The 15,150-nt window shown below is 37.3% G+C and overlaps 1 protein-coding gene across 2 annotated transcripts; it reads left to right on the forward strand.

Annotated features, from left to right (window-relative positions):
- The first annotated feature begins 1,429 nt into the window (after positions 1 to 1,429).
- On the forward strand, positions 1,430 to 12,653 carry LOC113229034 (glycosylphosphatidylinositol anchor attachment 1 protein). 2 transcript variants are annotated; one of them, XM_026462506.1, is made up of 13 exons: positions 1,430 to 1,694; positions 2,745 to 2,864; positions 4,620 to 4,779; positions 5,723 to 5,886; positions 6,308 to 6,422; positions 6,868 to 6,982; positions 7,200 to 7,290; positions 7,728 to 7,971; positions 8,509 to 8,673; positions 9,225 to 9,467; positions 11,151 to 11,212; positions 11,780 to 11,960; positions 12,291 to 12,653. In XM_026462506.1, exons 1-13 carry the CDS (start codon positions 1,446 to 1,448, stop codon positions 12,407 to 12,409), a joined length of 2,028 nt encoding a protein of 675 aa, XP_026318291.1. In that variant the 5' UTR covers positions 1,430 to 1,445; the 3' UTR covers positions 12,410 to 12,653. The 2 variants fall into 2 exon arrangements, with proteins under 2 accessions (XP_026318291.1, XP_026318290.1); XM_026462505.1 differs by having other exon boundaries at positions 11,151 to 11,433; positions 12,291 to 12,506.
- Positions 12,654 to 15,150: the final 2,497 nt, after the last annotated feature.

Raw genomic sequence — 15,150 nt, forward strand, 5'->3', positions numbered from 1 at the left:
TAAATAAATAAATAAATAAATAAATAAATAAATAAATAAATAAATAATACATGCGAATAATTCAATAGTACATTTGGAAAACATTTGTTTGACATTTGATGTACTTCCCTTTGACAGCGATATCATGTATTGCGAAATGGACACGGTTGGCATTTAAGATGACGTTACATATTTTCGATTCCCGTGTTTGACACAGTTTGACAACGTAATGCTATCTCTTTTGGCTTAAGACGGCACGTAATAGTTACAAAGACAATAACATGTTTATGTTTTCGACGTCGAAATGCATCATATATATATATACATAACGTCTGATTTATATATGTCAACGTAACATGTCCTTTAGTTTCCATAGTCTAAGGTTTTTTAGGATAGGAATAGAGAGGAGGTGAGTAGATCATTTGTGCATTTGCCAAGGTGCCTACGTATCAAATCTGACAACGACAGTCTATCGTGATAATGGGATGAGCTACAAAAGACAGTCGTCTGACATTAAATAAAATGTCACGCTAAAGATATAACGATAGATAATCGCAACTTCAAATGATTCTGTCGTACAAATGACAAGGCGGCTGCCGTGAACCGATAAATTGTCGTCACGATCTAATGGGAACAGGCTAGACGGGACTGTCGTCAGACGATAAATATAACGTTACGACATAATGGGAACGTGCCCTTAAATGTTATACCTTTCCGGCATCGATATGATGTTGGATATATTATACCTTTAACTTACTACAACTCCAACGTATATATAGCTCTATTTCTCAATTTAAATTAATTAAAATGCAAAAACAACTAAGATTAATTGTTTGAAAGCAACTTAAAACTAGGCTGTAACAATTATATTTTGTTACTAAGTATGAGCTGTCACTTTGCGTCAACTGTCAAGTGTCAAAACCATTTTGATAAACTATCAATTTGGGGATTCCCGCACAATGACATCGGTACAGAGCTTCCTTAATTTGGAGGGTGATGGAGAAATTGTCTTTGGAATGAAACGGTAGCTTAATAATGTCTTGGAGGCAACTTAGTGAGTCTGAGAAAACCAAACATTTATTAATTTTATGGGACTCAATATATAAAATGGCTTCGAGTATTGCAAGTATTTATAAATATTGTTTTGCTGTTTTGTTTTACATTCTCAACTGAGTACTCCCGTAGTCCAACTTACCAACACCGGTTAATGTCCTATTAGAGCTTAGCGAAAATTTTTTTTTTTGTTTCGTTTTTTTTTCTTTCAACTGTGACATTGGCAAAATCATCAGTTCTCATATTGATGGAGCCATAAAAATAAAAAGTGAAGTGAATTTGGGGATATTGAGCTGTTATCTGTTAAAAAATAATTTAAATAATTGTAAAATGAATTAAAATCGTTGAGATTACAGTATTAATGTAATATACTTTCAGTATAATTGGTTATAAATACAAGATTTTTCGTAAAAATGGGACTTTTGTCGGACCCCGAGTATGGGTCGGTGAAATGGGTTCGTGTGTTGAAAAAGATCCATAAACCTTTATGTATCATATGTTACATCGGAGCGATAGTATGGTTCGCTATGCTAGGCCATAAGGAGTTCAATAATGAGACATATTTCTCTGAAAATGCGTTATTACCTGGACTAGTTACGAACGAATTTAACGGTGAATATGCGGCCAAACAGTTCTATAATGAGTTCATACTGGAGCTTCAGGTACATTTTTTCAGCATTTTGTCGTATTATAATATCTATCCTGTCATGAAGACAAGCGAAAGCTACACGTCTGTAATTAATAAATAATGAAAAGCGTGTTCGTTCTTTAAAACATTTAATGCTAGGATTTTAAAATAGTTGACGTTGAAATAAGGGAAGACATTAATAGTTTTCAAGACATTAATATTTAAAAATTTGTAAATAATAACATTTTTTTAAATCTAGTTTTAAGAGGCCTGAAACGTTCAAGTGTTTATGTCGGCCTCGTAATGTATGTATACATATAAATAACTATCCTACTTTGTCTGTCACTGCTCCCATGTGAGGTATTGCTCCTCATCAGAAAGCAAGACCTCACAAAGGAGTATCGAGCTTCGGCACTCTTCGTCAACGGGTTGCTCAGCATTAAATTTAGTTCTTGTATCTGACCAATGTCTTTTAATTGATATTGAGCCCAATACCCCATGTATTGATCACATTCCATTAAATGAAGTATGTCTTCCAACTTGTTGCATTGAGGCATTGAGGGGATTCTGCTCTTCTCATGAAATAGTAACATTTATTTAATGGAATGTGACCAGAAAGCAGTCTAAGAGCAATTGTTAACAGTGACTTTGATAGGCTACTCTCCTCGAACCAGGGCTTTCTGGGCGGATGCAATTGGATAGTTTTGTAAAATAATAACCTTAAAACCATATTGACTCTCAAAAGGTAAAATGTGTAATGTGCAAAAAGCTAAAACTTTTTAGTTTTCCATGTAACATAAGGAAGGAGTTTACAAAACGTGACGCCAGAGGGGATGGTGAGGGACTGGGGAGGGGAGGAGACCCCTTGCCAAGTTTCAAAGTTAGGATGCTTCTATGTAGTTTCGAGATATTAATTTTTCAAAATTCGAAAGCAATAACCTCAAAACCATATACTTTTGCTCCAAATGCACCGAAAAAAGGGTAAAAAATGTGGGATATTAAATTTAATATACATATATGTGCAATACAGGATATTATATATATATATAAATATATATTATAAATTTAAAATTTTAATTTTCAGGACAAATATGAAGACAGTGATGATATGCCTATACCCTGGCTCGTGGGCAAGATGTCGCAACTACATTTGGAGGTTTACACACATAACTTCACTCTGAAGTATCCTATGGGGCATGGTCAGGTAAGTTTGCAGAGTATGGAAGCTTATGTGTTGAATCAGAGTAAAATCATTTACAACAAAATTGCATCTCTAATTATACAGCAAAATTGTGGTGTGAACAAGCATGTATCCAATGTAATGCTATGTAAGAGTACAGACTTTGCATTTAGCAGATAATGGCATTTAATAAGTGTATGAAACTCAGCCCAAGGAGGTGTATAGCAATCGGAGCTAAGAACATAATAAATCAAATAAATCATTGACTTACAATTATATGGACGTCGGGTCAGCGCTAAAAAGTGTCCGCACTTGTAAGGCGCTAAAATCGTATACAGAGCGCGACACTCCGCTTTAGTCTTCATTTGTTCTACGGACAGCGCGATACTGCGATGACATAACAATTTAAATTTCGAATAGGTTGACTTGGGACATTTTTTTCGTGGTTTTTGTATTAGACCCGTCGTCCATTTATTTGTAAGTCAATGAAATAAATCTATTAATTTATTAATTTTATATTCAGGTTACAAAAGACCTATGAATGCATACCTTATTGACACGAACATGTATAATAATAAAACACTTACACTATTAATTTATTTACATACTTTTGAACCATGACGTGTGATGCAATGTGGATGTTCGGTAACCATCTTCGGAAATACACAAATGACACCTTTCGGCCAAAAGTCCTCCTTTATGAAGGTCGACAGATGTTGAGTTGGTACTTTCACTTCTTGTTCGTGGCTCCAACTGTTTGACCTTCAGTGTGGCATTGGCTTTCACCCATATGTACCCCACAATATCTGCAGACATTGTGAATCTGCAGTTCAAGTAAAATGATTTTCTATTTAGGTCCATTAATAATTTATCATTACCGTTACAAGGCATTACGTTATTTTAACGAAATCGACACAAAGTCATGAAACTTTGTGCCCATTCGCTCACTCATGTAACAAAAGACCAATGTCTTTTAAGCTTTATGGTGACAACATAATCTACTTGATTTATGGTAAACATGCCAAACGCACTACACAGCCAAGTTACATTAACTTTAGTCATTTTGGCCTTTGCTCTAACTTGTAATTAAATTAGTGATGATCACACAAAATTAAGTAGCAGAGGGACAATGCTAATGGCAGTACATACTGACCATTCTGCTCACCATAGGCTATCTAACTAATAACCTTAACAAATAAAGTTTAGCAAAACAAAACAATTATTCCCTGCTCTCCTTTTTTCTATGGGGAGGGAAATGACATTGGTTGCAAAATGGTTGCAAAATATTTTGCCCCAAATATTGGGAGATAATGTTTAAAACGTTTCTTGTTTAAGTTGTTAATATTTTTATGCTCAGGCCACACAGAGGCGGCCGCAGAAGCGTTCCGGGCGCGGAGATTTTTGTAATGTACGAGTTTATACGAACCCCGACACACTGAAATGTTCGGCTGCCGCGCGTTTCAGTGTGGCAGTGTTCATATAAACGTACATTACAAAAATTCCCGCATCCTCAACGCATCCGCGGCCGCCTCTATTTGGCCAGAGCATTATGGCGGACTCGTATACTACAAGTTGGTATAACTTGAAGGTGTCTGTTTCTGTTTTTTTTATTTCGTGCTTTACGTTAAATCCATATTTAAATTAGCAATAGACTTATAAACTACGTTAGTACATTATTTTAAACTTAGATCGAGTAAAATCCCTGTATTTAAGTCCCTGCATTTTCGCAAATTATACCAAAGGCAGATTTTTATTGGTCAATGCGTATATTACTTGCAGGTGTATAAAGGCACAAACGTGTACGGCATACTGCGCGCTGCCCGGACACCTTCACTGGAAGCAGTGGTGGTTTCGGCTCCTTTTCGTTCTCTTGGCTCGCACCAGAAAGGCACAACTGCTGGAATTGCGCTTATGTTGGCTTTTGCGCAATTTGCCAGACGTAAGTATATCCCTTTTATTTATAATTACACAGCATAAACATTCAGGCGTGTCACATATTTTTTAAATATGAAAATCAATTGTTGACTATCAGTAGCTAAACAGGATTATTTGTATAATACTAACAACCTCGCAGCACGATATTACTAACATCATAAACAATAACTTGTTCCAAAACTTTATATAATAAATTTACCAAACGATGAACTTTTCGTTACACTATCTGACACTTTTTAGGTCTGAATCTGTTAATAAGGTAGTGGGTTCAAAGGTGCAAGCATTCTCCTCGACGACCCCCACCCGCGTACCTGCGATTGCACAGAGTTATCACCGTTTAGAGGGATCTATTTCGATATGTTTATTTTTATAAACATATCGAAAAACTGCCTCCGTGGCCGAACGGTTACCATGCCGGACTGGCACGCAGAGGTCCCAGGTTCGATTCCCGGGCCGGGAGAAATATTTGTATGAACTACATTTATTTCTCTCGTGAGTTTGGGTGTAATTTGTGGTTGTCTATGTGTGTGTCCATGGCACCCGCAACACAGGGTTTCCCTAGTGCGGGGCTATGTTGAGTGTGTGCGTTATTATTATTATTATATGAAAGTAAAATGTGACAAATTATTAAAAGTTATAGAACAAAAGTTGTTTACGACGTTAGTAATATAGTCCTGCGAGCATGTTAGTGTTTTACAAATAACCCTGTATATTTTTGTAAACATATTTTAATTTTCTCAGGTGATTAAAATTTCACAGTATATACTCTCAATTAATCATCACCATCCCAAGGAGACGGTAATGTAAAAAAGTTTCCCCAATTATAATACTTCCACGTTTCTAATTTAAACACAACCGTGGTCCTATCGAAGGTATATTACCTATCACGTTCTTCACATCATCATGACTTTCCTTTATTACACTTTTTGCCCTTTATTGTTTTTTAGCACAAAAGTACTGGGCAAAAGATATAATATTCCTAGTAACAGAGCACGAACAACTGGGTATGCAGGCATGGCTGGAAGCCTATCATGGCTTGCAATCCAATACAGACACTTTTTACGACAGCCTAGGCAGTTTCTGGAAGGGCCCTGCTTTGGATTTTGGAAAGGTTAATAATTTTATATTTTTAACTAACAAGTTGACAGTACGTAAAGAAACCCTTTTAATAAGTTACGATTGATTGATTATAATTTTCAAAAACAAAATTAGGATATTTATTTTATTTAGACAGACAATTATGCCTACTAGTCATATTATTAGGTTCTGAGAGCGCTAATATAGGGAATTATTGTACATTGCAACCCAGTTTCCCCTGGATATGCAAGGGTTTCTCCACGTATTATAATTTATGTATTATAGACAGTATTTGGGCTAAAGGCCTGGCACACCACAGAGTTCCTTACTTAGAAGTAATCTTTTTTAACTTGAACGAAGATATTTTGGTAACTAAATCTAATTTAAAGCAATTTTAAATAACTATATCGTTAAGAATGAGTCACGTAAATAATTATTTTGAATTCTAATTAAAGGTGATAGAGAAAATTGGCCTTGGAAACCAGAAATGCCTGAACCCTGGTACGTTGAGAGGGCGTTCGGGCTCTATACAGGCGGCGATTAACCTGGAGATCCACGATCCAAAGATTAGTAAGAACGGAAATATTTCATTGATTATGTTGATATGTTTTCCACGTTATTTTGGGCGTATTAGGAACTGAACAATAATTTGTATTTTCTTTGCTACATTTTGATTATAACTGATTGGAAAAAATGTTCCACAAATGTATGGTTTTTATGTAATGTTTGAGTCATCACGCAAATTATTAGATTGGTTTAGTATTTTGCACCTGCCATTGTTTTCCCATTTATTCGCATCGATTTTTATGCTATTCGTTCATGGTTAACAAACATTCAAAAGTAAGAATGAAAACGCAAAAAAAAAAACCGAAAATGGTTAAAATAATTATCAGCCATTTTGATGGTTCTTCACGTAAAATCTACCTGTAACTCGCAGAAACTTTGTGAAAATAAACTTAATGCATAAACAGGTGTCTTAATGTAGTTTCATCAACATTATTTATTGTTATTACAGAATACATAGAAGTGAAAATAGAAGGTCTAAATGGCCAACTACCCAACTTGGATTTAGTTAATTTGGTGCATAAACTGTGTGTAAAATCTGGCATTCATCATTCGTATAAAAACAGGTAAGTTATACATATACGACATATTCATGGTGGCTCTCGTATAGTTTGCGGTATATAAATCGCTTTCCACCAATTAGAGCGCTCATTTATTTATCATGGAAGAGTGATGACTTGTTGACGTCGTTCCTAACGCTTTTCCAGCATATTGTTTGTCTACAGAACACACATATAGGATGTGTTCAAATTGCAGTTCTATCTGGTCCCATATTCGTTGCAGCTTTTCGTGGATCCGTACTCGTAACAAGATGGAGGAATGGGTGAACAACCTTTGGACTATGCTCGGAATGGTTTCCACTCAAATCGCTGGGGTAAGTGTCTATATATCTTCAAAAAATAATGTTCATTAGGTACAGTATTATATTTGGCCTTAAAACTCTCATGAAACGAACTAATAATCAGCTTTTTATAAGTGAAATGCAGTACAAAATTTTAACTAATCCATGATGTGGCTTTAACTTCACAGTATTTGCCAATTATGGAAGTAGTTACGTTGTAATGCTTGCTAAAATACTTTCTTGACTTGTGGCCAAGTTATTTTCTTGTTATGTAGTAAATTAACATTGTGGCTATGTTCGAAAGCTTATGTGAACTGTGTATTTGGTATCAATTTCATGTTTTTTTAAATAATATTTGTTAACCAAATTTTTTTTCTTGGTACACGTAAAGGTTACTCTGTATTGTCCATCATTACCATCAGAATTTTCAATGTCACCGTCCAGTTTTGTAACTGATTGTTTGAACGTAGGTACCAAACGGCAACCACGGCCTGTTCCACCGCTTCGGCATTGAAGCCGTGACTCTGGAGGGCCGTGACGCCACCGATCCTGCCGGATCCCCGCCCCGCGCGCGTTCCCTCTCCTCCGTGAACTTCTACCGCCTCGGAGCCGCATTGGAGAGCATTCTGCGCAGTCTTAACAACTTATTAGAGAGATTCCATCAGAGCTACTTCTTTTACATGCTCGCTGCTACTAATAGATTTATTTCTATTGGTAAGTCATTACCGTTTTTAATATTAATCATTACCATCCACTTGGTCTCATTATAAGAGTGTACTATGAAATTTTATTAATTTTTTCGGACTATTCTAATAGAGTTACTTATTTTATGTGCTTATTGCTACTCAATGATTTATTTTTATTTGTAAGCCATTTATTCATTACTGTCTGCAATTTTGTCTTCCCTACCCTCCGTCCCCTTTATGTCAATATATGTTTGCACTACATAGATTTAAAACATTTTGTAAGAAACCGCTTCTTTTAAAGCTTTGAAAATTGCTCCTACAGTTAACAGTTCTTCATATAGATACTATCTATTTTAATTAAAAATAAAGAGGAAAGAAGTAAAGAAAATATATTTTTTAATTAGTTATAGGTGGATGTTGTTGGTGCTGCTACAAAAAGAAAACTAATTTAAGTCCAAGCAAAATGATATATTAATTTGGCGCATACTTTCTCATTACCATCTCAATCCATAGTGAAGTAGTTGTTTTGGTGTTTTGCGATTATCATCTTCTTGTCAATTTTCAGGCCAATACATGCCGTGCCTTTGTCTGCCGTGTGTGGCCATGCTGATCCGGGCCTTATCGCTTTGGGTGTCGATTCAACAGGATCCAGAAATAGATGATGATAAGCCCAAAAGTGTTAAACATAAGCGGAAGGCCAAGACTTCGGAGTCCGACCCAAGGGAACAAGGTTTGTAGATTAATTGATATTCTACCTCCAGTGTACATCAACTGAATAGTTTTTACTATGACAAAACTTGTTGCGAAATCTCAAGAAAACAAACTCACAACTACGAGACGCGAAGTTAAAGCTTAATGTGATATTAAGCGTTAAGTATTTTTCGCGTTTCCTTGTAAATTTGGGTTTTTGACTTATACCCCTTTTCACTAGAGACGCGGATTTGTTTGATTGAAGACCATGATGTTTTTTACTATAGTCTGTAAAATGACATTTCGTCGCCTTAAAGTGAAAACAAAGTGGAAGTTTCTACTGGTTTTTGTTAAAGAGACTCTTATAAACTTCTTGCCCAAATATATTGTTAAAGTAATATTTGTATGATCGATATTTATTTCTCTCGTGAGTTTGGGTTTAATTTGTGGTTGTCTATAATGTGTGTTCATTGCACCCGCGTTACAGGGTTTCCCTAGTGCGGGGCTGTGTGTGGGTGCGTGTGTCACCGACTAGGTTGAAATAGCAAAATATTGCTCAATTGAAACAAATGTCACGCTTCACGTTTCTAGGTGACCATGGCTCTGAAGAAGTTAAACAATTGAACGAAGACAGCACTTTGCGCCATCGCAAAAAGAAACATAGCGAAGGCGATGTATCAGGAGATGAGAAACTGGAAGTGCCGCCGAAGTACAAAGCTAAAGTGAAAACGAACGAGGCGCCTTTGAGCATAGTCAATATTGGTGTTAATTACTTTATAGTGCATTTGATTGGATATGGTGTTATGAATTCGCCCACGTTTTTTAGTTATATTGGTATGTATTTTTGTATTTTACACGCTATTTGTTGACTAAAACAACATATAAACAACATTTTCGTAGCAGTAAAGCCCTTTGTGAAAGAATTAATTCAAGGAAGTACTGCCACCTTCCCTACTTCTACCGCCAAGCAGTAATGTGAACATTACTGCGTTCCGGTTTTCAAGGGTTAAGTGTTCTCGTGAAATTATAGGCACATGGGACTTGTCAACTTATGTCTTAGGGCTCGTGCAGCGTGAAGGTGATATTTCGCGTCTGCGGTCGACCGAAACATGGCATTGTAGACATTGACTTACAATTATATAGACGTCGGGTCCGCGCTAAAAAGTGTCCGAACTGATAGTGCGTTAAAATCGTATACAGAGCGTCATTCACGCTTTAGTCTTCGTTTGTTCGACTGACAGCGAAGCAAGCAAAATTAGACAGTACTGCGATGACATTACAATTTAAATTCAACGTTTTAGCTTTTTCATATTCCTTTACATGTCACTACGTTTAAATAGATTGACTTGGGACTTTTTTTTCGTGGTTTTTGTGTTAGACCCGACGTCCATTTCTTTGTAAGTCAATGATTGTAGAACTAAATGGCTTAGTGGAGCGTGTCGCGACTGGCGACCATTGGACGCGAGACTTGCAGCGATCAGTTGTCGCAAGTCGCTTCGCGACTACTACTATATGATCAATTAATGTTCCTATTATTATTAGAGACGAAATAAAGGCCATACACTCCTGGTAACTCATCAGTGATACATCACCTGTAAATATCAACTCTCGTTTGCACTGAACTATAGACAGCGCCAACAACTGACCTGCGTGTACGTCTCCATATATTCCAAAAATATTCTGTATTTAGGAAATGAAACTATTTTTCCGGATTTAAATCGCGTATATTTGTTTTTTCAAACAAACCGACGTTTCGGGCCCTTTACAAGTCCCATGGTCACGGTTGACTGAGGTAATACAGTCTTCAACCACTTATGTCTAATATTAATGCAAACCACCCTATTTTTTCCCACTATAGTTAATAGTTATTAATTAAATACCTTATTTAATTAAATACTTAATTAAATATTTATTGAATTGATATTCAATTCTTTTTTGTGAAATTACTCCACTAGTTTGATATAATTATTAATACAAAGATCGAACACTCGGAAAAAAATCCTTCGATCCAGTCGGATTCGAACCGACGTCTTTTTGCATACCGTGCCAGACGCTATAACTAAGCCACGGAACGAACCAACGGACCTCACGAATTTTTCTATGTGCTTGAGTCGTATCTTTGTATTTGGTTTTTCAACGACTTTTTAGTCGTAGCGCCATCTATGAGAAATCTATGATACCTTATTTTAAATTTTACAAAGAAAACATTCCAATTTGCGCTACAAATGTAGCATCCTTGTAACATCCTTACATGCTTTCAAGAAGTATAAATTTTGATTTTTTCTTCAATGTAAATTTACTTAACAATTCTCTGCCTTTCAAAAAAATCGAGTTTATTCAATATAATTGGCAAGAGATGTCTATTTGTACTTTTGCCATAATAGTTAGTTGCTTTTGGACATACATATTTATTTTCACGGGCTCGTCTAGTGTTATACTTGTTACTTACATTAGTTTTAAATTCAGTTGTTTGCAATAAGTTATTACATTTTCATAAAATAAGTAATTTTTTTTCAGGTGCCATGTATTACGAATTACCGTCAGAAATAGCAATATTCTACGGTCTTATTGCCATGTCCGTTAGTTTCGCTTTCTTTGTCCCCTTCCTTCTGCGCGTGCGCGTTGGTCGCATTTCAAGGGAAGAATTATCTCTAGTCAACATTCTAGTTCTCATCGAGTTGTCCACTGTATGTCTGACTATTGGAATGCAGAACTTTAGTCTCGGTTTAGCTGTAGCAGCTCTGTACACTCCTGTTGCCCTTGTAGCTGGGATTATTGTCGAGGAAAATACTTGGAAGAGGTAAGTGTATGAGATGTGGAGAAGTTATATGTCAGTTTATTCTGTGATATCTGAGATCCTAGTACTATAATTTATCTGGTCAGTTTTATGCATAGGCGGGTTGGAGGCTTTATCAGCTGGCTTTATCCCTAAGGCTCTTCTCATCTATCTAACCGCCTCTGTGGCCATACGGTTACCGAACCAAGGTCTCGGGTTCGATTCCCTGGAGACATTTTTGTTTGGCCTGAATTTGCGGTTGTCTATGTGTGTGTCCATGGCACTCGCGATGGGTTTCCCTAGTGCGGGGCTATGGATATGCGTTATTTACAAAATGTAAAAAATCAGACATTACCGTCTATGATCGCAGCTCAGTGTCGACCTTCCTCCGGCGCGCCTTCTGCCTGCTGTTCCACCCTCTACTGGTGGTGTTCGTGGGCATGTTCGTGTACGCGGGCGTGCTGTTCCCCGAGGAGGAGCTGTTGCAGCGCGCGGGCAGGGCAATGGATGCGCACGCGCAGGCTATCATGTTCGCCATCGTCGACTCTATGGTTAGTCACCTACATTTTAAGTTTATACTTTTAGTTTGCATTCAAAATCAAACCTGTTTCAACAATTGATGTCCTCTTTCAATATTTGCAGACGAATTTCAGTTCTAACCTTTTCACACACGATTTCCGTAAGTAAACGGTAAAAGCTTCTGTCTTACATCAGGGTACCGGTAACAGATCTATGATGACAGAAATCCATTTAAAAACACACCTTAAATTCTCTGATGCAGAGTGGATTTTAATCAAATGTTTTTGAAAATTTTAAACCCGTACGGATAGGGCGTTTTGATATTGTTACTGGTCTTTTAAATGGTGTTCGTGTAATTTCAGATTTACGGCAACTGGCTGTTCAACGTGGCAACCTCGACGCTCCTGCCCATTTGGCTGATATTCTGGCAAATTGTTTGCAACAGAGTCAAAGCGTAGTTTTAGAAGTTGCAGAACATTAATGGTGTTTTGTGCATTAATAAAATGCATTTCAGTATGTCATTCCAAAGACTTTAGAACAAATACAGAAACTTTTTTTACCTAAGACTATTTTTTACTTTTCTATGCCCGTATGTGAGCCTTAAATAAATTATGTCGGAGTCGATTCATAAACGATGATGATGTAACGTACATATATGTGGGAAGATTCGTATGAAGTTGAAGATGTATTCCATGACCTTTACAAGGCATTTGATTGTGTGCACTATGCGACCTCTGGTCACGAAACTTCGCTATATGGTGTGGCGGGTCATGATGTCGTCCTTAAATCGTATTTGAGTGATAAGATCCTGAGTGCCTTTGTCAACGGTATAAGAATCAGCATCATTTAGCATGAGTGTCCCTCAAGGTTCAATCCTAGGTCCATTACTGATTTTAGTTTATATTAATGACTTAAGTTTCTTGTGGATGGTCATAGGATAGCATTGGATAAGACATGAGATTGTATAGTTTGCTGATGATGCTTTCTAATTATTTAAAGTCAGAAGTTACCAATGTGATTAAAACGATGCCTACAATATTATTTATTTCATAGGTATTATTGATTTACATCATACCATATAGGGTCATAATTATGTTGTATCCAGAACATATGCATATTCTACCAGTATTATTTATTAATATTAAGCGGGGGTTTAGCATATATACCTAAAATTATAACCATCCAATATGATCGTAAAAATATTGTACATTTGATTGTTTGTAATTTGGTTGGCCTTTGTTATACTAAGAAGTGTTAGGTGCTTCAGATGTTGATATTGCTGTGGAAAACTTATACATCATATACTATTATATTATTATTATTATATAACATCTTGTACTGTATTTTTGATAGGTGTATACCGAAAAAGATCCGATTAGAGAAGCCTAGTATTTGCTATCCAGTTTGGTTCACAGCAGATTTAATCAGATATTTGAAGGTCAAAAGTAATCTCCATCGACAATGGAAGTCCACTAAAAGCAAAGTTATTTACGCTGAATTCGCCAAGCTGAGGTCTGAAGTGAAAAAACAAATATCGTCCGCCTATGATAGTTACCTTGATCGAATCCAAACCGGAGTAAAAGGCGATCCACGTGCTTTCTGGCAGCACTTAGACTATCTGAAGACAAGACGCGGCTTCGTATCTGGCGTGACTTTTGAAGGGAGACAGTTTGCCGGTAGTGAGGTTGCTATTGCGTTCTCAAGTTTCTTCTCTGGGGTATTCTTACCTGATGTTCCCCATGTCAATCCGAACTTTACGGATTGTTCGGTAGGGCCTGACAACCTGCCACCATATATTGTGAAAGGGTGTAGGGAGCATCTTAAAATTCTTTACATTTTATGTTTAATTTAGCAATCTCAACTGGAACATATCCATACCGGTGGAAGCTTAGTAGGGTAAGATCAATTCCGAAGTCAAATGACGCTGTCAATGTAGAGAACTATAGGCCTACAGCTGTTCTCTTCACTCTAGCCACGTTGTTCGAATCTGTATTTCATTGGGCCTTATCCTCACAAATTAAGCCATTTTCATGCGACTCGCAGCATGGCTTCAGGTCCAATCGCTCTGTCCACACAAATCTTTTGATTTTAGTTGACTTAATTTCTGAACATCTAAACAGGGGTATTCAGGTTGACGTCGTCTATTTCGACTTAAGAAAGCCTTTGATCGCGTAGATAACGATGTGCTACTAAACAAGCTGGGACGTATTAGCTTCTCCCCTAATGGTTAAATTTTTCGCTAGCTATCTACGTGATCGGCAGCAGTATGTTCAGCATGGATGCTTCGTGTCGGATCCATATCATACTCGATCCGGTGTCAGTCAGGGTTCAATATTGGGTCCTCTCTTATTTAATTCAATGATCAATGATCTGGAATTAGTTCTTAAGAACGCTCGTTGTCTGCTTTATGCTGACGACCTCAAACTAGTACATGGTGTCGAGCAGAGAGCAGATGCTGAGTCCTTGCAAAAGGATGTCAACGCGGTGTTCCAGTGGAGTGTGAATAACAAGCTCCTTTTCAATCCAGCAAAATGTTTTGTCTGCACTTTCAGCCGAGCCCGTACCTCGATACATGTACATTATATGCTTGGAACCGAGTCAATTAACCGTATCTTCTCTATAAAGGATCTTGGTGTAGACTTTGATTCGCGCCTCACTTTTCATAACTATATCATGACACTTGCTGCTGACTGCTTTAGGAGACTGGGCTTTGTGATCCGCAATGTCAGAGGTTTTCATGTAGCTATAAGAATGGTATATAATGCTTTGGTAAGAAGCAAGCTTGAGGCTTCGTCTCTTGTGTGGCACCCGCATGAAGCTACGTATTCATTATGTAGAATCGTTAGTAGTGGTTCCGCGGAATGATACTCACAAAAATTACTATTCACAGTTTATTCGTTCACGGAAACAACGCAGAGATTACACAAGCACAGAAGGAAGATAAGAGTTTAAAGCAGAAGGAAATAGGAAATATCGAACACAAAGTACATCGGTTAGCAATAGCTCGCAAAAATAAATAAAATAGCGGGGTAGCTGAGATTACTGAGCATACGACACGCATTCCACTCGAAAGCAAAGAAGCGACTCGTCTACGTCATGCCACTGCCGCGCTCGGCTCCGCCCCCCCCCCCGCTATTGTTCGCGGCAACCGGTCCATCATGCTGCCGGCCGGTGGACGCGCACAAATATCTAATAACAAAACCCAATGCGCGTGTCCGTCTG

This window comes from Hyposmocoma kahamanoa, unplaced genomic scaffold (assembly GCF_003589595.1).
Source record: "Hyposmocoma kahamanoa isolate Upper Pololo Valley unplaced genomic scaffold, ASM358959v1 270, whole genome shotgun sequence".
NCBI lineage: Eukaryota > Metazoa > Arthropoda > Insecta > Lepidoptera > Cosmopterigidae > Hyposmocoma > Hyposmocoma kahamanoa.